This window comes from Oxyura jamaicensis, chromosome 1, assembly GCF_011077185.1.
Source record: "Oxyura jamaicensis isolate SHBP4307 breed ruddy duck chromosome 1, BPBGC_Ojam_1.0, whole genome shotgun sequence".
Taxonomy (NCBI): Eukaryota; Metazoa; Chordata; class Aves; order Anseriformes; family Anatidae; genus Oxyura; species Oxyura jamaicensis.
In genome coordinates, this window is record NC_048893.1 from 186047573 (window position 1) to 186069740 (window position 22168).

Consider the following 22168-nt stretch of genomic DNA (forward strand, 5'->3'; position numbering starts at 1 on the left):
GCGGGGCCTGGCGGCGCCAATGGCGCGCGCGGGCGGCGGTTTGAAGGCACCGGCCGGTAACGGCTGGAAGGAGCGGCGGCCATGGCTCCCCCCGGCTCCTCTCAGCGAACCATGGATGTGTCCAGGCAGTTCTTCGGCAAGCTGCGAGCCCTGGCTCTCACGCTGGAGAGGGAGGCGAAGCAGCTGGAGCGGGCCCTGCGCCGGGAGGATGAGGGTGAGTCCGTGGGGCTTGAGCAGTGAGACCTGGAATAAACTGACGCCTCCCCCCCCCCAGCAGCACAGGGGAATGGGGGCTGCGGTCAATCCCTGACGCTTCGTCTCCGCTGCTCCTTCTCGGTCCCTCTCTGCCCCTGCTCCCCGTGGGGTCCCTCCCACGGGATGCCGTCCTTCCCCAGCTGAGCCTGCGGGGGCTGCCCACAGGCTGCAGCTCTTCAGGAACTGCTCCCACACGGCTCCGTCCCACGGGGTCCATCCCCCAGGAGCAAACTGCTCTAGCACGGGTCCCCCACGGGCGGCAGCTCCCCCCAGCTCCCTGCTCCTGCGTGGGCTCCTCTCCACGGGCTGCAGCTCCGGCCCGGGGCCTGCTCCTGCGGGGGCTCTCCATGGGCCGCAGCCTCCTCCAGGCCACATCCACCTGCTCCCCCGGGGGCTCCTCCACGGGCTGCAGCGTGGAGATCTGCTCCATGGGGGACCCATGGGCTGCAGGGGGACAGCCTGCTCCACCAGGGGCCTCTCCACGGGCCGCAGGGGAGCTTGTGCTGCGTGCCTGGAGCACCTCCTGCCCTCCTGCTGCACTGCCCTTGGGGGCTGCAGGGCTGCTTCTCTCTCAGCTCTCACCCCTCTCCCCCAGCTGCTGTAGCACAGCAGGTATTTTTCCCCTTTCTTAAATGGGCTCTCACAGAGGTGCAAATATCTCCATGGCTCTGCTCTGACCAGCAGCGGGTCACTTTGGAACTGGCTGGAGCTGGCCCTTATCTGACACAGGCAGCTTCTGGACTCTTCTCACAGAGGCCACCCCTGCAGCCCCCCTGCTACCAAAACCTTGCTGTGTAAACCCAACGCATAAGTGCAGGTCTGGCCTCGCCTCCTTTCTGGGGCAACTGAGGTCCCAGAGGTGGGCTGGGGGCACTGCATCTCTCAGGTCACAGCCTGGTTCCAGCCACAGGTGCAGGCCATCACACACACAACTGTCTGGCATTGCCCAGGCACCCATTTCTGCCCACTAGGGACACGCAGGTGCTCTTAGTCCCCTCAGGGACTCACTCACCCTTTTGCTCTGACTTCAGCCCCTCAGTGGCTGGTCTGGCCCGAGCTTCGCAGGTCATCACAAGCACTTGCCTCAGTTGCTGCACTACAGACGCTCCGGTGCTTCCACTTGTGGTTATCTCCCCAGCTGCTGCACTCACACCCATGTACATGCATGGCATACAGAGCACTCACCCAGGAAAGACATTAGAAAGGAACTTAATAAGAACACAGGATAAACTTAGCAACCAGGGGCAGGGCACAGCTAGATGAGAGTACCAACCACCTAACCATTTACAAGCGACAGGCCCTTTTTATCCTCTTACCCACCTATTTTCCCATTCTTATTCCTCCCCAGATCACCATTCCCTTCTCACTCCTCTCTCCCAGCTGCTGTTGTGCAGCTTTTTTTTTTCTTTTCCCATTCTTAAACCTGCTCTCCCAGAGGCACAAACAACATCACTTATTGGCTCATCTCTAGGTCCTCCCTCCCTGCCAATGTCTCTGAGCACTTCTTTGGGTGCACAGATGAGCTTTTATCACATAACATACATAAATAAATTTGAGTCTGTATGATAAAACTGGAATCACGTTCTTGCTTTTACCCTTTTAATAGATCAAGACAGGAAAACATTTTCAGGGCTTGTTCTCTGTCTGAACAAATAGTTCAAGGCTCTAATTAAATTTATCGCTCTGCTATGTCTAGTCACACAGCAGGTGTCCTCTTCTACACTATTTATTTGCATTAATCTTAATTTCCAGTGAAAGAAGTAATGTCAGCTTTTGACTGCTGCCTGTATAAATGAATAATACTAAGACCTATCTGCATATAAATAAGGCAGAAGGACTCAGCTTTTAGTTGATGTCTGTTTGTCAGTGGTATCCAGATAATTTTATAATTATTATTTCTAAGTCAAGCTCTGTAAGGATGAAAATTTAGCAAAATAATGCTTTGCTCTTCAGGGACCTACCTACTGCAGTGATGTCTGCTATAGGTTATTTTTTACAATATTAGCTGCAACTCTAAAACAGAAGCCTGTGCAGTGTCTCTGTGTAGTTCAGCATACTGTGCAAACTGCAGTCTCATGCTGTGCAAGGTACCCAGTTATAGGTACACAGTATGAACTAGTTTATCTTGGTTTTCTGTCTCAATTATTTCTCTAAGATGTCTGATCTCTCTAACACAGATTACATTCTGATGTACAGTGTACTCATGCTAAAAAAATACTAACCCCTTTTTTTTTCATTTCAAAACCCTTTTATGTGAACGTGTATATCAAAGACTATGAAGAAGAATCTCCAATAAGAGTCTTACAGGACCTGCACAGTGAAATCAGGACTCTGAAGGTAAAGTCTTAACTTGCTTCCTTCTTGAAAAACTGGGGGGGGGGGGGGGGGGGGTATCCATGAACTGATGGCTATATTTTGATCCTTAAGCCACAATGCAATTCTCATTCAGCATTTCTGACCCTTATTTTTATTCATGTACCTCTAAGTCCTCATAATGGCTGTAGAAATACAAGGCAGAATCCAAAAACTTTGAGTGACTTAGAGCTGCATTTATAAGTTTGCACTCGCTGCTGTCAGTTGGGTCCACAGGAGACAATGGGAATGGGGAAGCTCTAGCCATGCCATAGGGGAGCAGGAGCTCCCTTGGCAAGAGGTATACTTGTCTTTGTTCAACAGCTAGTGTTCAGAATAAAGGAAGTCTTCACAGGAGAGTCTGCGCTTTCAGCCATTCAGTTAAACTTGTAGAGAAAGTTCTTCATTTTTTTTAATAGAAGTAGAGAAATAGGCTTTAGAAATGGACATGTGTGCAAGTAACTGAGGGGTAATTTAAGCTGTAAACTTGAAGTTTACCAGCTGTTTTGCCCTACATTCTTTGTATGTGGAAGTTAAAGTCCAAAACCAATTGTTATGTAATTCTATTCCTATTTTAATGGAGTAAAAGCACATTTTTGTTTGATGGGTTACTGCGAAGTAGTTATACCATGAACTGTCACCTTAATTTAATATTTGTACGGTTTTTTTACAATTGACGCCCTGTATATTCCTGATGTTTTGTAACCTAGTTTTTGGGCATGAAGAAGACCTAAACGTGCTGCTTATCCTCATCTGAGTTGAAGTTCACTAATTCTTTCCAAAACGCTTAATGTGTAAACAACTACCAGGTGGTGATTTGAAAACCAATATTGTTACATTTTTTCCTTTCCTCCTCCACCGAAGGAAGATGTTAATGCCAGTCTTGGCAAGAGTTGTTCTGAAAGGCAAGAAATTAATGACTTTATGAAGGCAAGTGAAATATTGATGCAAAGAAATGCAGCAGATCTGGGAAAAATAAGAGAGCTGTTCCAGAAATATGGCTACAAACCACGTGTCAAAGTCTCTACAGGTAATATTTTTTGCAATACAATGTGTGAACACAGATGAACTTTCTAAAAAGGTTTCTCTTTTGCTATGGGTATGTTTTTGTTAATTAAGAAGTCAAGTATATCTGTTATTTGCTTTATAATAACCTGAAGGTAAAAGGTTCTGTTGTGGTTGGTGCCCACAGAATAACTTAAACTCCAAAAGCTTACCGTCCACTCTCCTGACATGCTTTAAAGTTAGTGTTCCTCTTAATAGCTATGCTGAGAAAACATGTTAGCAATCATACTCATAACCCAGAGAGCTATGCTGCTTCAGCTTCTCATGCTTGAGAGACTACTGTAGATGCATCTAAATTAGTTCATATTCATATGTGGTTACTTCATTAACTTAAATCACTATAGAGAAAATCTTAAATTAATGCACTGCGTAGCACAAATGGGACAAGAGAAGCACATACAGGGTTTAGGTGACACATAACAGTCTATGAAGTGGTAGTAGCTTGATCACTGGGCTGAAGATGCTTAATCCAGTCAGAAACTGCATGCACACCTGTGTGAAAAATCCAGCTGTGCGAAATGAGTTTAAAATAATACCACGGTGTGTACCACACACATTCCTTTCTGCATCAAGGGCCCAATCAGTCTTCAAGATGCCTTTGAGAGGGCACACCTGAACCTTCTCCTGAGCGTTGTCCAGTAATTCCGTAAAACACCATTGTGGTCATGGACCATGTTCACCCAGAGCTAAACTATGAAGTGCTTTACAAAGCTACCCCATAACGCTCTAATTTCATAGCGCCTTACTTCCCTTTCTCTTTACGCCTTTAATGAGGGCTTCAGATACAGCTACAAGGTTAATTTCTTTTAAGAAGTATCTTTTAACTAAGTGTATTTGCACATGTAATCCCCAAAAACATTTTCAGTTCTATACAAAATCTGTTTTCATTACCAGTTGTTGTACATTTTTAATGAATGTCTACACTTGCGATAAATAACAAAAAATAAGTAATATAAATAGCATGAAGCAAAAACAAATTAATGTATTCAAGATGAATACTTTGTGTCTGTTCCATGCAGAGATAAATTCTGTTAAAAATATGTTTGTGTAAAAAGCTTTCAGTTTCATTTACTCCAAGAAATAATATTTAACAATATGTAATTCAGTAAGTGTGTGACCCGTGTTATAAATATAGCTTAGGCTGACATGATACCTGTTTTAGCTTCAGGTTTCAGCATTTTAAAATGAAAGAAGGGATCTATTTTTTTTTTTTTTTTTTTTTAGAATAATAAAGATTTTTTTTAAAGAAAAAAGATGGGGGGGTGAGGATTTCTAATTTACGTCATAAATTCATAAAAGAAGAAACTTCTGACATTATTTTATTATCTTAAATTTGTTTTGTTTTTTTCCTCAAACAGAGGAACAGGAAGTTATCAGTGATTCAAAGGTGTCTGTCCAGAATAAACCTGATGAAGAAAAAGCAGATGATGTACCTCATCTTCCTACTTGTATTGAGAACCCACCAGTGCCCAGAGACCCACTGTGTAACCCCCAACTTTCAGATTTTGGTCTTTCACAGTATGCTTTCTCTAGGCCTTGGAGTACAGTAAATGGACAGCAAGCAACAAATTTGCATCAAGAAAGTTCAAAAACCAAGACTCCGCTAAAAACACGTACCCCCTGTATTTTGCCCAAAACACCAAAATGTATGCTCAAAATGGATGACTATGAGTGCTTAACACCAAAACTTGAACACTTTGGCATTAGTGAACATACCATGTGTATGAATGAAGATTATACAATGGCACTTATTCGTAAAACTGCTGAGGCAAGCAAGAAGTAAGTAAATTAAAGTTCAGGTTGTTTCTCTATTGAATTTTCCATTTTTTTTTTTGCTGTACTGTTTTCTTGTTGCTATTGCCCATATTTTCTTCTATAAACAGGTGGTTAGTTTATCTACCAGCTGGTTAGTCTTGTGTCTATATCTAGCTCTACATGTATTTTCATGTACCCTTTGCATGCCAGATACTGATATGAAACACATCTCAGCTATAATCCTTCCCTTGACTGCAGCACGCTAAAAATCTCCCATATACAATCTGTTTACCAGGGGAAAATACAATATATAACTATGATTTTTACATTACTTAACCTAGGATTTGTATTTGAAGATGCATTGCCTGAAGTAGACATTACATTACCAATTTAAACTTTTTAAAATCTTTAGGAATATAGCACTGGAAAAAGTTTCTGAAGCATCTGGTTAAATGCCTCACTGTAGAAACATGCTGTACTATCTTATTAGTTCCTCAAATAATATTTTGTAATTCAGCTTATTGCACAACTTAAGATCTTTTGTTTTTTTAAAAAAACTTTAGAATTATTATTTTTTTTTACTAATTTTTCTATTTAAGGAGAACTGTTTTAAATGTGATCTTCAGCTTTAATTATGGCCACAATTTCTAAACGGATACATCCGCAAATGTACAGGCCCTGTCTGTGTCTTAGAGTGAAATGATTACAGAGCCCACTGGAGATGTGACTTTTTTTTTTGGTGGTGGTGGTGGTGTTATCATATATAAATGCTGTCAGTCTTCCATATCCCTAATGATAAATATCAAAATTCTGTAGAGAATTAGATGGTTGGTGCTTGTTGCGTCATTGTCATCATTAATGGCCAAAACAGATGGACACTCAAGCAATAATTGGGACTAAAGTTAAAGCTGCATGTGGACTCTCTAAATCATTAGAATTAAAATGTGTTTAGCCAGTGTATTTGTTTATTTTGCAATGTTATTAGTGTTAGTATGCAATTTGATTAGAAAGATTGAAACAATCTAACTGCTTCTTATCTTCAAAAGGTATTTGTCTCACCCCTTAGTGAGAAGGTTCAGCATGTTAAATGGGTAGAACATTAAGCCAAAAGAAACGGCCGATAATTTCTCTGGATAATGGGTATAATCTTTTTAAACTTGTCTGATACTCTGGGGAAAAACACTAGTTCAAATGGAAGTAGCTTTATACATGTGGTTTCCAGAAATAAAGACAGGTAATAATTCTGACTTTCTTGGAGACAGCCCTGCCCTATCACATCCCTTACTTGTGCCAGCCAGGTCTCACACCTAGCTGAAATCTAGCAGCTGTGCTTTGTGTAAAAACCACTATAAAAATTCATCCCAAAGTTCTTATATATATATATATTTATTTATTTATTTATAAAACTCTGTGTATAAAATCATAACTTATTAAAACATATAAATATATATATTGAATAGATCTCAATTCCCCAGCTGTTTAGTTTTTTTTCATATTTTCAGTTCTGAAACATGTAAAAACAACATGGTCTGCATGCACCTACTACAAAGCTGAAACCAAAAGTTACTAGAAAAGAAAGAAGTGGAAAGTGTCTCAACAAAAGTGTTTAGTCTGTAAATTGTTTCTTCTATGAGTTGCATGTTGGTGTTAATACCACTGAAATAGTGCACAGAAAGATGTCTGTGTTCTTAATTTGCCCATTTCTGGCTCATAAACTTACAGTAGCATGTTAGACATCTTGAAATGCATAGTCCTGAAATACCTGGGAAATTTAGTTGCTATGAGATTTTTTTTTTTTGCATGGGCTTTCATTGACAATGTTCTCTTGTTATTTAGAATTTGCAGGCAACAGATAATTCAAAATGAAGTAGGCTCTACCCTTCATACATTTGATTCTGATCTGGGAAAACATTCTTTTTAATACATTGGATTAAAATCTCAGTATGTTTAATACTGTGGTTGGACTGAACATTTACATGCTACAAATTACAGCAGTAGAATCAGAGAGAGTTTCAGGAGAAAAATTTTAGACTCATGTTGACGAATAAATACTAGGCTGACTGGGTTGACAGTATTCCTTTCATGGTGATTTCTTCATATTGAGAGTTAATTGAGATTTTTGGTTTTCAGCTTACTTAAAAAAGACGATCATGAAGTGAATGTAGCAAAAACAACATCCAAGGAAATCATGGATACACCTGGGCCAAAAGCAAAAACAACAGAAGAGAATGGTAAGTTAAAAATAAGTAAATGTACATATGCATTTTTCTCATAATGCATGTTAACATATGGTCATTTTTTAAAACTATGATTCTTGTTAAATATAGTCAGTTCAGGCCCAGTCATTATTTGCATATTAATGTCCAGAAAATGTAAAGTTGGTGGCTTCTGTGGGAAATCTGTTCACTTCAGTATAAATCATTGCTCAGTCTTCTACTGTTATCCATCTAGAATTATTCAGAGGCATCCATCCTTATGTATTTGTAATTTAACTTTATTAGCAATAAAAATACTATTATGCCAATTTAGCCTTTTTCCAGGAATATTGCATCTGTTTCAGGCCAGGAAATTAAAAGAATAGGAAAGAAACTGCTTTAAAAGAGGCTAACCAAACAGTTACTTGGACCTTTCAAGAGTAGCACTAATATTTTCTTTGAGAGGAAATCTAATATACTCCTTGAAAATGTACAAAGGTCTTAGAACATACAGACTACCGAGTATATGAAAAAATAAGGTGATAGTGATGTAAGTTGAGCTTTTTCAGTTCCATTCAGTAGCAGGACTGGACTTTTTTTTTTTTTTTTGTATGTTTGCATTTGCGGCTGTTAGAGCTCTGTAACTTGGATGTTTCTTCATACTAGAAGTGTTGTCAACTAAAATGATATAGGTGGTCTGGAGTATGCAAATCCGTATAAAGCTAATAGATTTGGGAAACTAAACTGAGGCACAGCAACTGGCAATATGTATGTATATTTATCAGTTCATTTATTTATTTTTTCCTAGTTTCAGCAGCGGACTGTATGGCTTCTCCTATGGTACCAGTGTTCTGTACGCCTGGTTTGAAAATCCCTTCCAGAACAGATAGTACAATGTTATCCAAGTCACAAGAGATAAACAAACTGCTTCTTCCTAATCATGCAGGAACACCACCACTTCCAGATTTTGAAACAAGATGGCTAAAGGTAGAAGTTATGGTAGTAAATAGCAATTACATCCTTTGATACACTTTTACCGTAAATTGTTTTTCAAATGCCAATTTGGGATTCTTTTCCTATGCTACTTTTCCTTATGTCATTGTAGAAGATCTTTCTAATGGTAATTTTGTAAGAACACTTATTAATACTCCACCTAAGATAAATAAGTTAACTGAAGGCATCTAATACCTCTTTTGCAACAGGTAAAGCCGGGGGAAAAGGTTGAGTCAGTGACAGAAAATGATGCAAAAGAAAAACAAACCATAGAAGATAGCATTCCTCCTACTGTGAGCTCTGATGAGTATCTTAAACGTTTGGGAGACCCTTCTCCTCCTAAAATAAAGCAGTACGACCATTTGCTCAGTACTCCTCCACCTCCAGAAATAACAAGGATACCAGATGATGTCCTACAGGTCAGCTAATACATATTTTTCTGAATAGTTTTAATATCAAAATAGTAATATGAAAAGAGTTTAATTCTGTCAAATATTGTTCCTCAGAAAGGATTCTCTGCTGCTTATTGAAAATGTCTACACTATAATCCTGTTTCGAGTTCTTAAATAATTATTTTAATTCCCTTTTAATGTTTGCTGTAGATTCTGTCAAAGTATAACCATAAAGTAGACTCTTCTAAAGCCAAGAAAATGGAGACTAATGCAGGAGGCACTACAAGATTTGAAAGTGATTTCTTTGATTACTGCAACAAAGAGAACAGGTATGATCAAATTTTACAAATTTGATTATATAATTGAATTTGGAGGAGATAGGAAGATGCTTTAACGCATTTAGAGATTCATGCAGTTGCTTTTGCTCTTCAGCTACCAAAATAGCTCTTGTTGATGTGACTAAATATCTAGTCTTTGGCATGGTATCTGTCTGCCTTTTGTATAAAGAACAAATACTATAATTGATTGTGTGTTTGAGTCATCAGAAGCTTTAAAAAATGAAGGAAAACAAATGAAGTTAGTTTTACTGGTTTTAGCTGTGGGTATATTTTGCTTTTTGGTAATTAAAGCCTCTGTGAGTGTTTTATGCTTTCTTCTGAGTAAATTTAGGCAATAAAGCTAAAGAATTGAGAAAATTATATAAAGTGACATAACTAATTATGTGGCCCTTCTGGCATAAGGCAGCAGGCACCTCAGCACCACACAGCTGTTTGCTCGCTCCTCCCGCCAGTCCCAGTGGGATGGGGGAGAGAACTGGGGAGTGTGAGAACTTGGGCTGAGATGAAGACAGTTTAATAAGGGGGGGGGGGGGGGATGCACATTGCAATTGCTCGCCACCAGCCGATCAATGCCCCACCAGTCCCCAAACAATGGCAGCTCTCCCTCCCAGCCAGCCCCCCAAGTCTGGAATGGGTTGTCCAGGGACATGATGGAGTCACTGTCCCTGGGGGGTGTTCAAGGAAAGGCTGGACGTGGTGCTTAGGGACAGGGTTTAGTGGGTGACATTGGTGGTAGTGCAATGGTTGGACCAGATGATCTTGCAGGTCTCTTCCAACCTTAATGATTCTGTGATTCATCATGATACCCCACAGCATGGGACACCCCTTTGGCTGGTCTGGGCCAGCTCCTGGCAGTGTCCCCTCCCAGCTCCCTGTGCACCCCCAGGTACCTCGCTAGCAGGGCAGCACGAGAAGCTGAACAGTCCTTGGCTCTGTGTGAGCATTGCTCTGCAGCAACTAGATCATTGGTGTGTTATCAGCATTACTCTCAGCCTAAATCCCAAACAGCACCACACCAGCTACTAGGAAGAAAATTAGCTCTATCCCAGCCAAAACCAGGACAGGCACACCAATTTCTTTAAAATGCAAAGCCACTTCATGAACAATATGTGAGATGAAATTAGTCTACAATCAGCATTAACTAATCTTTGAACGATGAAATAATAGGTTTTAAAATTGATCTAAATAGAAGTTTTGACAACTTGATCAAGTGTAGATATTCCTCATCTGTTATGCTTGTTGCTTATCTGTGAAGCTTGGGGTCACTACGGATTATTTGCGCAAGAGGTATAAGGAAATTATACGAAGCAAAATAATCACAGCAATTAAGAATGAGATTAAGAGAGGTAGGTAACTTATACTTGGAGTTGGAATCCATTTGATTAATCTGACAGAGAGCTCATTTTAGCTAACCTATTTTTTTTGTCAGGCAAGTTTTCAATGTTTGTGACTTCTGCTAATTCAGAATATTATTGAGATGATAATAAGTTCATGAACTCTTCTGGATATATTTGCAGAGCCTATCCTGCTTTTTTCAAGCCAAACATTTGAAATCAAGCTGAAGACCATATTTCACCTTTGTGGATCTTATTACTGAATCACAGAAAGCTCAAAAAGCCAAAAGAAATACTGGGAGAAAAGACCCACAAAAGAAAAGTGTTTTGTTTTCCTGGAGAAAACTTGATATGGATTAATTTGAACTAATGACTTCATGCATAATATTTTATTAAAATTAGTGACAAAATAGATTTTGTTTATATTTTTTAATATTAGTCCTCTTTGAAGTAAGGTCACGTATTATGTAATATGTTTCAAGTGATTCTTGTGTTTGCTATGTATATATGTGTATATACATTTGCAGTAGGCTGTAGAGAAATGTAATTAAGTTGTAATAAAGGGAAAGTCCAGTGCACTGCCCAGAAAGCAGGCATCTCTCGATGTTCTAGTGACACTGCTTATCTCTTCAAGGCTCAGTTTGAAGTGTCGTACTCTGACAATATTTGGTATCTTCAACAGAATTCCGATTTATGTGAAGAATAACTCCTGCTTTACAGTTTTAAAGCATTCAGGCAGATATTCCTTCATCAGGCTGTCTGATGGACAGGCATTTCTAGCGCTTCTCTTTCAATTATAGCTTTCTTACATAGACAACATATTAAGTGCTAGGCATCTGTTTTCCTTTTGGCAGTCTGATAGCTATAGCCCTAAAAGGTGACCATCTTGAATACGAATAACTTGAAAATCTATTGTGCAATTGCTACTCGTTAGAGATCTGCTCTGTCTTTAACTGCTTGAAAGATTTGTTGGCAGGCATGCGAATGATTGCTTCCCTCTCCCATGCACCACTGCCATGTGTGTTCTGTAAGCGGTGCTGTCATTTCCAATCGTGTGAACATATCCCTGCATAGCTGACCAAGTTTAACTTCTCAGAGCTGTTTGGCACCTTTTGGGTATCTGGTAGTCACAGCAGTTGAGATGCTGGTTTGGTTTTTGTTGTGTGTGTTTGTTTGTTTTCCACCAGAGAATTTAGTCTTGTCCAAAAGAAATCCCAACTATGTATTCCTGGTTGGAGCCAGTTTGCTGTTACCGGTGTCAGCTAATCCTCTGAGTGACTTGAGTACTACTGCATTTACCAGCTTTATATGGTCTTCCTCTTGGCAGCTAAAATACTGTTATTTTAGTGTGCTTTCCTGAATTTTCTGAACACAGCTGGATATTCTTTGAAATCCTCAGGTTGTGCACACAGCTGGAGATGCCTGAAAGTATTTTTCTGGTTGCTTACAGGGATTTGTTCTGGCTAAAACCTAGTAAATGTAGGAGAACTTTTTGTGTTACCCCAGCCACTTTCTGGGATGAGTGTGCATCAAATTAGCTGGAGAAGCTGATTATCTACCAGTTCTGGCCTGAGCACAGTTTTTTCTTTCCTTACTTCTGTTTAAAAGTATATATTTTATGTCCCTCTTTGAAGCTGACCAATGCTTTGAATACTGAATAAATCTTTTGTCTCAGTTGCTTTGTGTCTGCTTGGAAAACTAATCATCTGCTGCTTATAAAAACTCGTATTCATTCTACCCGAGTCCTTCAGAGAATGAAGACCAGATCTCCTTCCAGTGTCTTCACAGGCTAAAACCACTTAACAGGCTGCATGCTAGTCATGGAATTCTGTGGTCCTAAAAGGGTACAAAATATTCTGTTCCAGAGCAAGAATCCTTTAGCCAGATGGATTCACCAGCACTAAGCAGAGGGGGTTTCATAGCCTGCATTCACCCCGCACTTAATGGCTATTTGATGAATGCTACTGTCTTGCCCGGAAGCAATCCAGATACCCTGAAAGACCCGGTTTAACATCAAATTTGAACAAAAAGCTTGACTACCCAGGACCTTGATGGATTTCTTTTTCCTTTAAACTAATAAAACTTCTAATAAGGCTTATACCTTTTCCCTAAATGTGAAAACAGCATAATTCTATTAAAATGTTGAGATAACAGTTCTCTTCAGGATGACACTAAAATCTTAAAATCTTATGGTCTTCTCATAAAATATCCCAAGATGGAAGACATCTACAGGGACTGTCCACACAGAACCACCTAAACATCATACCCTATGCCTGAGAGCACTGTCCAAATGCTTCTTGAACTCCAGCAGGCTCAGTGCCATGACCACTGCCCTGGGGAGCCTGTCCCAGTGCCCGAACACCCTCTGGGTGCAGAACCTTTCCCTAACCCCCAGCCTGACCCTCCCCTGTCCCAGCTCCATGCCGTTCCCTCGGGTCCTGTCGCTGTCCCCAGAGAGCAGAGCTCAGCGCCTGCCCCTCTGCTCCCCTCGTGAGGGAGCTGCAGGCCGCCATGAGGCCTCCCCTCAGCCTGCTCTGCTCTGGGCTGAGCAAACCAAGGGACCTCAGCCCCTCCTCATACATCTTCCCCTCTAGGCCCTTCACCCATCTTTGTTGCTCTTAAGCTATTACAACGGGATGCTGGCATGAGATACTGATTTGGGATCTACAAATGAAGTTTTACAAGTTCTTTTTGTTCTTTTTTGCTTACAAAATTACTCTTAATGCAAGTAGACTTACTGTTTGTGCTAATATGTAAGGAGGAATGTAAGGAGGAATATTGCTCTGAGGTGGATATCATCAGAGCAGCAAAAACTAGTTTTATTTTGTCATCCATGAGTTTTAATAAGGCCTAAGCAGCAGCTTGAGTACTGGGGATGGGGGAGGCACGAGTGGAAACAAGCAGCGTAGGAAACCCATCCCTGTTCAAAATCAGCTGGGAAAGGTGGTGGTGGAAATTTTCTGCTCAGTTCAGTTCATAGCCGTGTGGTAAACAACGCACTCAAACAGCAGCTAATTAAGCAGCAAATGCCTTCATCTGTAAGGGACCGCTGTCACCTGTGTGGTGGTTTTACCATGCTAGGCAGCTGAACACCACAACCGCTCTCTCACTCCCCCTCCTCAGATGAGGAGGGGAAGAAGTAAAGGAAAGAACAACTCACGGGTTGAGATAAGGATGATTTAATTAAAGGGGAAAAATATTATTAAGGAAATATTTTTATTAATTAAGCAATTCAACTAAAGGGAAAAAAGGGAAAGGGGAAGAGGGAGGGGAAAAGGGAATAACAAAACAGAACAAGTAAAGGCTATGTGGAAGTGCAGAGGAAAGAAATTACTTCCCACAAATGAGCGATGCTTGACCACGTCCTTGAAGCAGGGCCTCAACGCACGTAGCCAGTGTTCGGGAGGAGGACAGATGTTTTCGCAACAAGAGCCCACCCCTCCCCTCTTCTTCCTTTTTCCACCTTTTATTGCTGAGTGTGACATCATATGGTATGGAATATCCCTTTGGTTGGGTTAGGTCAGCTGCCCTGCTGATGTTTCTTCCTCACTTTTTTGCCCACCCCCTAGGAGGGTCAGAGAGAGTCCTGATGCTGTGCCAGCACTTCTCAGCAGCAGACACAACACTGGTGTGATACCACTGCTGTTCTAGCTACAAGTGCAGAGCGCAGCACTGTATGGGCTGCTGCAGGGAAAGTTAACATCCCAGCCAGACCCAGTACAACCTGAAAACAGGTGAAGTGGACTCAGAGCATGGTCTGTGCTATTCCTAATCCATGACTAGGGGCTGCTTCCCCTAGCAGACATTTCTCTTGCACAGAATTTAGAGGTTGTGTGGTTTTTCAATGGATTGCTTTCACCTGCTGAGCCACTGAAAGCTAATTAATTTTGTTTTATTTTTATGGTTTGTCTTCATTATGGAGATCAGTAATCTCAGGCTCAGCTTCTGCCTGATTGCTAGATCAGATGCGAGGGAAGGGTGAGAACGGGATCCTGTCTTCTAGCAGTAGCCTGCAGCCAGAACACATTGAGCAGAGCACGAAATGGCACTTCAATAGTTTGGACATCTGGGAAGCAACCAAAAAAACATGGCCTTTGGTTTGCCTTCATTTGCTACAGTTCTTAATCTTTTTGCATTTGTTTTAGGATATAAAATGTGTTAGCTAACAGAGCATTCGCTCTATAATCCTATTTGTTGTCCGAGGAGTGTCTCAAATTGTTCTGCCTTGGAAGCCCCTAAAAGTGGTAAATGCTTTCTTTTCTTTGAAATATTTTGCCTGAGGTTAAGTACAAATATAGATCTCACAAGGAAAGGAAGCTTCCCAGATGGCTGTCAAGCGGACAAATGACAAGCGTGGCTTTTAGTGCCTCCTGCTGTGCTTTTAGTGGTGTTTTTATAAATCACTGGAGCGATAACTGGAGCCCAGGCATCTTTGGTTATTTAAAGCATCATGGATGCTTTAGATTTTCCTTAAGATGTGAAATTTATTTCATTCTCTGTTTTAGAAAGCCAGTTGCCATTATTCAGATGTTCCAGTACTCGTGGTGGTTGCGTGTGTCCCATCAACATCTGTAGCTGATACTGGAGTTGCCCTGGATTTTGGGAGTACTGTTCGTGGTCCCATGCCTTGGTTCTCCATGGGACAGTAGTACAGAGATGGTGGCATTTAAAAGGAGCAGTGACAGCATCCAGTGGCTGCACTATGGAATCGCATGCATGCTGTTCCACAGAAATATGACTTTCTACTAAAAATATATCAGTTGATACCAGCTATTTCTCAATCAACCAGAAGGTAAAACTTCTTGCTATTCCTATGGTAATACCCTCTTTTACAAAGGGGCAGCTGACATAACAGCTGGGAGCTGACCAGATCCATGCACTGCTTTGGCCTTGTCTAATTCAAGTTGAAAGGTTTTAAAAAGATGGCACAAATATGGGAAAATGGTCCATGGAAGAACATGCTCTGCTACATATGGACATTTCTCCTAGGAAAAGATCAAGCAAAGGACGGTCTCATTGCAGAGTACCCGGCAGGAAAGTGTTCAAATGCTTTCATGACGCATTCCTGGCTAAAGCCCTGCAGTTCTGCTCCCTACTGATTGCTTATGAGGTTGTTGGAAACCAATATAAGGCCTTGCTGCACAGTCCTGCCTTTCCTCTCCCCCAGTTGCAGGCTCCCATGCCCTTGATTCCATCACTGCAGTTGCTGCTGCGGCTGCCTGGGAAGGGTTTCCTGCTTGCCCAGCTGCCAGAACTAATTGCTGTTTTGCAAGGTTACATTGCCCTGGGCTCTGCGCAGCCCCAAATCACTGCTCACCTGCACAGGTACTGACTGGTGCTGGGGCAGAAGGGAAAGGGCCAGGTGGAGGGCAAGCACAGATGTCTTTTCTCACCAGCAGTTTAAGCAGCTCGTGAAACCATACCCTTGCATATAGGCATCAAACTGCCTTGGCTGTCTGTACAGCTGTTTTGGTAAAGTTTCCTGTAGCCACTGCTCCATGAGAAGTTCTAGGGCAGCTGAAGCAGCTCCTATTCTTCCCCCCAGCACCCATCACTCCTCCTCCTGAGCCCACTTGCAGATAACACTTATTTTTTTCCTGCTGTGTCATGGCTGAGCCTGCTTTTGACCAGAGCTGTAAAGCAAAACTTAAGCCTTCTGAATTGCTCCAGTCAGGAGAGCTTGGTGATGGAGCCAGGAACATCGCTGATGCAACAGAATTTACTGACGAGGCAAGTGTGGTTTGTCCTCACCTCTTAAATAAGGAGGGGCTTAACCCAGACGCCAGCTCCATCAGCAGAAATGCAGCCAGCCTCTCCCAAAACCTCTACATAAAAACTTATGAGGGTCAAGGTCATCACAGAGGCATATGCCACTGTGGGAGTGGGACCCCGTAACAGAGGGGTGGTGAAATGAGAGGGGGGCTGTGGAAACAGCCCTTAGTCTAAGGGCTGAGAGGAATAACAGAGAGGGATTTGACTCTTTTTTCCCATTATGTTAAATGAAAGCCTGACAAGCAACAGCATCAGCAATTGTTATGCAAGTTATAACAAGGTAATGGTGAGGGTTTTTGTGTTTACATAAAAAAGCATTTGTTGCGACACACCTTTTTTATTAAGTTTCAAAAAAGCATTGGTTTAGATGGATGAAATGAGAGGGAAAAAGTGGTTCTGAGAACCAAGTTTGCTTGGGGAAGCAGAACTAAGTCCTTCAGGAAAAACAAACCTGGAGTAGCAGGAGAGGTGTGCCAAGGGAGTATAGAAACGTAAAGCCACATCTGCGGGAGCGGAGCAGCTGAGTTAGCTGAATGCAAAAAGGCTAAATTAAGGGAACAGTTTTCTGGTTTTTCTAGCTGGAGCCATTTCATCCTGCTGCACCCTGACACAGGATGGGGTTCTTCTACTTGTGCTGCTACAAAAATAAAATGAGAGGCTGGATGCTGGTGAAAGCACAACTGTGAAACGGGGAGCTGTGTCTGTTGGTGCTGTGAGCATTGAAAGAAACAAAGGAAAACCCCACTTCACTCAGCGGCCTTGCTGAGGGACAGAAACTCCTCGTGAAATCTCGGAGTACAAAGCAAGTCCTGCTAACTGACAGCTCCGTGTGTAGTGTTTGCTACAGCACGCCGCTTCCTGAGCATATGGCATTGCTCACTGTTGTTGGGTTTTCAGACCGTGTTTTAATTTCTCCAAACTGCTGCCTCGTACATAATTTGTTCTTTTCAGCGACTGACTTCCCTCCTCAGCATTTCCAGGAGTTTTGAAAGACGCGGGTCCTGCTTACAGACGCAATCAGCAGGTGACAACTTTCACTTGCCCTTCCACCTCTTTCAGCTTCTGGATGGCTGTGTCCCAATGTCCGACTTCAAAACAGCTGCTGTTGGACTCGATTGCATAGTAGATTTTTAATTTAGGGACCCATGCACTGCACTGATTTCTCAGCTGTCTTTTCAAATAAAGAAGTACAGAAGTTGAACTCCCTTCACTCCTGCACGACATCTGTGTGAGCTGTTGAAGGGCAAATCTCACCCCTGACAGATGTTTGGCCAGAGGCACTCAGGGGAGAGGTCAGCTGAGGCTGTACCTGCGTGGAAGTCACACAAAGGTGAACTCCAGACCTAAGCACTCAAGCTGAGGTGTTTGCTACTGAAGGCAGTTCCGTGCATTCATTTTCTTGTGATTTTGCTTCTTAGGCTGCCAAACATAAAGCTGAGGGGTTGTTCCTGTTTTCCCCTGAGGTGTGCGCAGACCTGCTGCAGATTGGGGCCCTCCCTGGGCCATGCCTCCTGTCCCAGTGGCCTCTCAGAACAAGTCACAGACCCCTGTATATTGGCTACATTTAATTTCTGCCAGTTATCCGTAAGGACACTAAAAGCCCAAGCCAGTACACAAGGAGGAGGAAATACCTGTATTCCTGCGTACCTGTAACTGAAGGCCCTTCTCTGCCTTTGGTAGGAGGCTGTTCAATGCCCTAATTACACAGCACTTACCCCAGCAGCATTTATATTATTTTCTTAATCTACCAAAAAAAAAAAAAAAAAAAAGAGGTGGGGAGCACGACATCCCTGCACACAGCTTCTCCTGCCCCTGCCCTCTCAGCACCCAGCGGGCACAAGCAGCGCCCGCCCCGCGGGCCCTGGGCTGCTCGGGGCCAGCCAGCAGAGGAAGGCAGCCCAGGGCAGCCGGGAGATGCCGCAGCAGCGAGGCACCTGCGTGTCTCAACATCTCCCCCTGCAGCGACAGGAGGAAACAGGCAAGCAGTGGAAAGCCTCAGGTTCGCTCTCCATCACGGCCCAGGTTTGCGGGGAGACACCCTGGAAACACACCTCATTGGCACCCGGCTTTGCCCCAACACCCAGGGATCACAGCAGCTTGAGAAATCAACACTCAATACAAGCCACAATTACTTGCAAAAATCATCTTACCCAGCACTAAGCAGCAAGATTTACCCAGTTCAGGCCAATAGTAAGTCCAAAATTGTATCTATTGACTAGATCTGGATAACTAAGGGAAAGAGGAGAAACAGTATTCACCTTCCCAACTTATAAAGCCAAACCTGGCCTTTGTCCTCTTGGTCAGAGTGTTTATTTTCATAACACATCTATTTTCACTATGAAATAGTTTTGCACACTACTTAGACAGCCCCTGCCCGACTGCTGGATTTCTTCTGGCCAAGCCTCTGCAGACACTCATGACTTCTGACACTGGTCTTCAAAGCAAGATGCGCAAGACAAACCACTTGTGTATAGAAAGATGGTATTTTTTTGCATTATTAGAGGTAAAATTAAATGGAAAAAAAAAAAAGTTTATTTCATCATTTTTCTATTTGTATAGTTTTACAATGCACGTAATATATTACTAAGTAGTAGATGTATATCACCTAATTTTTTTTTTTTTTGGGGGGGGGGGGAAGGGAGGGGATAAGTGTTCAAAAAATTGTGAACAATAGAGTGTGCCATCACGGAAGTTTGGATCTGTGCTATGAAGAGTGAGACATTCCAAGACGGCTTTACACTTCCCATTTCCGGAGACAAACCCAGCTATTTCAGAACTCAAGGCTGACGTACAAGAACACTGATCCAAACCTGTCCCCGGTAAGGTCAGCAGCTCTGCAGTGTGCCAGGATATCCGGGTGTCACCAAGACCACTCCTTGGATCGTTCAGGGCTTGGCCTCGTCTTGGAACAAGATGGAGCAGCCCTGGGAAGCCGCAAGGGTCCACCCTCTTACCTGCAGCCTTACACAGCTCATCTTTGACTTTCTCCTCTCAACATACCTACAGCAGCAGCAAGAGGAACACCAAGTCTGCCCGCTTACGACCACATCATGCTCATCCTCCAAAATTCAGGTACCAGTGGTTTAAGGAATCCTGCTGTAAAAGGCCACCCATTTCTCTAAAACAAGCCCTAAAGTTACCAGATAAAGGCCGTAACCTTTCACCGATTTCAACTTCTGCTTAAAAACCCAACTTCTGAATTTCTCTGCAGAAACACACTTAAAAATAAAAACCACTCTCAAATTCAAAAGATTAACAACACCAATCTTTATTCCATACAAGACAGAACTACAGAACACCTGCAATCTTCCTGGTCGCATTTTATGGAGATCTTGAAACTCTGGACACACCAACTTATTTTGCAAACTAACAGTCAGGGAAAGAGTGATGGCACCTCTAAAGAATAAGCGTTACTTCTACGCAAACTAAAAGTTAAGGTTTAAAATTTAACTTTTACTTCTGACGCTTAGCTTTGCCTTCAAATGCTCTCGCTTAGCAACAAAAGCAATAAAAAAAAGGCCTGCTTTAGAACAGCAAGTAGGAATAAGCACAAAAGGAAATCATACAAAGAAGCAACAGCTTAGTATGGTCTCATGCGGCTTGACGGAGGTGGCGCGCGGTTGGGAGGGGTAATTGCTATGTCCAAGTAGTCTCCGATCTGGAATTTCTGAGACTGCAACGTCATGGAATCATCTGTGCCCTTCCTGCCCGACATGGTGCTGCCGATCTCCTTCACCCTGCACACAGGAGATAAAGGCAGGTTAGTCAGAGCCCCATCTCTCTGGATGGCCAAAACAGGGACTGCATTGGGTCGTTACAGCCTTCCCTGGCCACCCTCCAAACTGTATTTAGCTTTTAGCTACATTCACTTTTTTCCCCTCCAGTACTAGGTGGAGGACCCGTACTGCCCCACAGACAGTAGGGCCGTACCTGTCCACTGGTTACCAACACAGGCTGGCTCATACAGTTCTGGAAGGTAGACACCTGTAAGGAGATCACTCCTAAAACTCAAATACTCTCAGATACGTGAGCTACCACTCCTCGTATCATAGACTCATGGAATATCCCAAGCTGGAAGGGACCCACAAGGATCACTGAGTCTAACTCCAGGATCCCCAGAGGGCCACCCAAAAACCAGACCCCATGTCTGAGAGCACTGTCCAAATGCTTTTTGAACTCCAAGAGGCTCGGTGCCATGACCACTGCCCTGGGGAGCCTGTCTCAGTGCTCTGTATCACCAGGAACAAAACCTCATCTCACACAGTACGTCCATATTCTGACCGGTTGCCAATAAAGTAATCAAAATCTTCAAGCAAATACGCTCATTGTTTTGGGAACACAAACTACAGCAGCCACCAATCAAAATTTAGAGTTTGTAGTGGTGATCATGTAGTCTGTTATCAAGAACTTTAGAAATTTGGTTTGTGGGCACTGGACTTTGTTAACGAAAAGTAATTAACTGCTCTGGTGCTTCCAGTCTTCTATCAGTCTGGAGAAGAAACGCCATTTACCTATATCCAGGCCGCTTGAGATCTGTAAAAACAATCGCAAAATTGAAGTGCGTGCCCTTCTTCCGTGCCTCTGGGTAGACCTCTTTCACTAAACTGGTCAGCTCCTTCAGGGTTGCATCCATCCTGGGTTAAACAGACAAACCGAAGCGGTTAATGCTCTCAAAGCAACAACTACAGAAGCAGCTTTCCAAAACCCACTTAAGATGGAATCGATATACTGTAATTATTTAAACAAACATCTCCTTGCCTTCGCGTGCTTTCTGCTGATATCTGAAGAAGAGGAAGGTTTTACATACTTGAGCTACACAGGGAGCCACTTACTCCACAAAGACGTGGCATTCCCAACAACATATTCTGACCTGGCACTCAAGTGACAAGAAGTCGCTCTGGTCAGTGACAGCAGCCAGCAGAATTCACCACCTACGGGGCACTGGAGGCAGCACGATCTCGTGCATTAAGAACATGGACAAAGGTTTGACAGATGTGGATCCAGATGGATTTTATCTTTTAACTTATGGCGGTACAACACAAACATCTTCACCTCTATGTATGCTTCAACACCTGCTTCTCCAGGTCTCTCAGAAAAGGTACAATTTAAACAGTGACTGTTTTTTTTATGCATTAACACACTTCCATGACGAATAGAACAGCGTGTCTTCTCATCTAAGCTGGTATTTATATTAAAGTCAGGGGAGGTTCAGGGATAGAAGACAAACAATCAGAGTTCTCCATTCCTGCCCTAACACACAGCACCCTTCCTCTTCCCCACCCTTCAACAAGAACAAAAGTTAGAATCCCAAGAACAAAAGGACCCAATCATCACAACCAAAGCAGCACTAATTACACTCGCTCCAAGCTTAAAGCGACCAAAGAGCAGTCTGTTGACAGACAATGCCCACTCTGACTTCTGCAGATGGCGAACAGCTCAGACATCATCAATAGCCTGGGCTGAGTCCATAAACCCCATTAAGTAGTAAGTCAGAAGCGTATGCTTTGTTAGCAGCAAAAAAAAAAAAAAGGATTTATTCAACCATACAAAGAAGTTACAAACCTAGCAGCAACTTTTAAGGAAAAACAAGGTTTAAAAAGTATCATAATTCACTTTCAGAGCGATTCTAATGATTCACTTTCAAAACAGTTCTTTGAAATGCTATCAGCAAATACTGAAGCGTTACCAACAAAGACCAAAGGCGTGTTCTGAAGTGT

The 22168-nt window shown here is 42.6% G+C and overlaps 2 protein-coding genes across 5 annotated transcripts in view; one reads left to right on the top strand and one right to left on the bottom strand.

Annotated features, from left to right (window-relative positions):
- Nucleotides 1-17020, top strand: SKA3 (spindle and kinetochore associated complex subunit 3). Of its 4 annotated transcripts, XR_004750982.1 has the most exons (10): nt 52-219; nt 2527-2592; nt 3472-3637; nt 5031-5451; nt 7558-7658; nt 8437-8609; nt 8825-9034; nt 9218-9336; nt 15185-15471; nt 15847-17020. XR_004750982.1 is itself a non-coding variant. In XM_035326413.1 (9 exons), the coding sequence occupies exons 1-9, from the start codon at nt 82-84 to the stop codon at nt 10894-10896; spliced, it is 1428 nt and encodes a 475-aa protein (XP_035182304.1). In that variant the 5' UTR covers nt 1-81; the 3' UTR covers nt 10897-10963. The 4 variants fall into 4 exon arrangements, 3 of the variants coding, with proteins under 3 accessions (XP_035182304.1, XP_035182288.1, XP_035182297.1); XM_035326413.1 differs by lacking the exons at nt 15185-15471; nt 15847-17020 and adding an exon at nt 10863-10963 and having other exon boundaries at nt 1-219; XM_035326397.1 differs by having other exon boundaries at nt 15185-17020.
- A 2674-nt stretch (nt 17021-19694) lies between these two features.
- Nucleotides 19695-22168, bottom strand: part of SAP18 (Sin3A associated protein 18) — a 3039-nt gene continuing 565 nt past the window's right edge. Inside the window, exons 3-4 of the mRNA XM_035326497.1 lie at nt 20963-21085; nt 19695-20188 (exon numbers count right to left, since the gene is read on the bottom strand). Coding sequence (XP_035182388.1) covers nt 20032-20188; nt 20963-21085 — 280 coding nt within the window. The 3' untranslated portion in view covers nt 19695-20031. The remainder of the gene's footprint in view (nt 20189-20962; nt 21086-22168) is intronic.

What these genes read in the sequence shown, in the direction of transcription:
- SKA3 (XM_035326397.1), top strand. Translation starts at nt 82, where the DNA reads ATGGCTCCCCCCGGCTCCTCTCAGCGAACCATGGATGTGTCCAGGCAG. An exon ending in GTGAAATCAGGACTCTGAAG is followed by an intron (nt 2,593 to 3,471) that starts GTAAAGTCTTAA and finishes CCTCCACCGAAG; the next exon opens with GAAGATGTTAATGCCAGTCT. An exon ending in ACTGCTGAGGCAAGCAAGAA is followed by an intron (nt 5,452 to 7,557) that starts GTAAGTAAATTA and finishes TTTGGTTTTCAG; the next exon opens with CTTACTTAAAAAAGACGATC.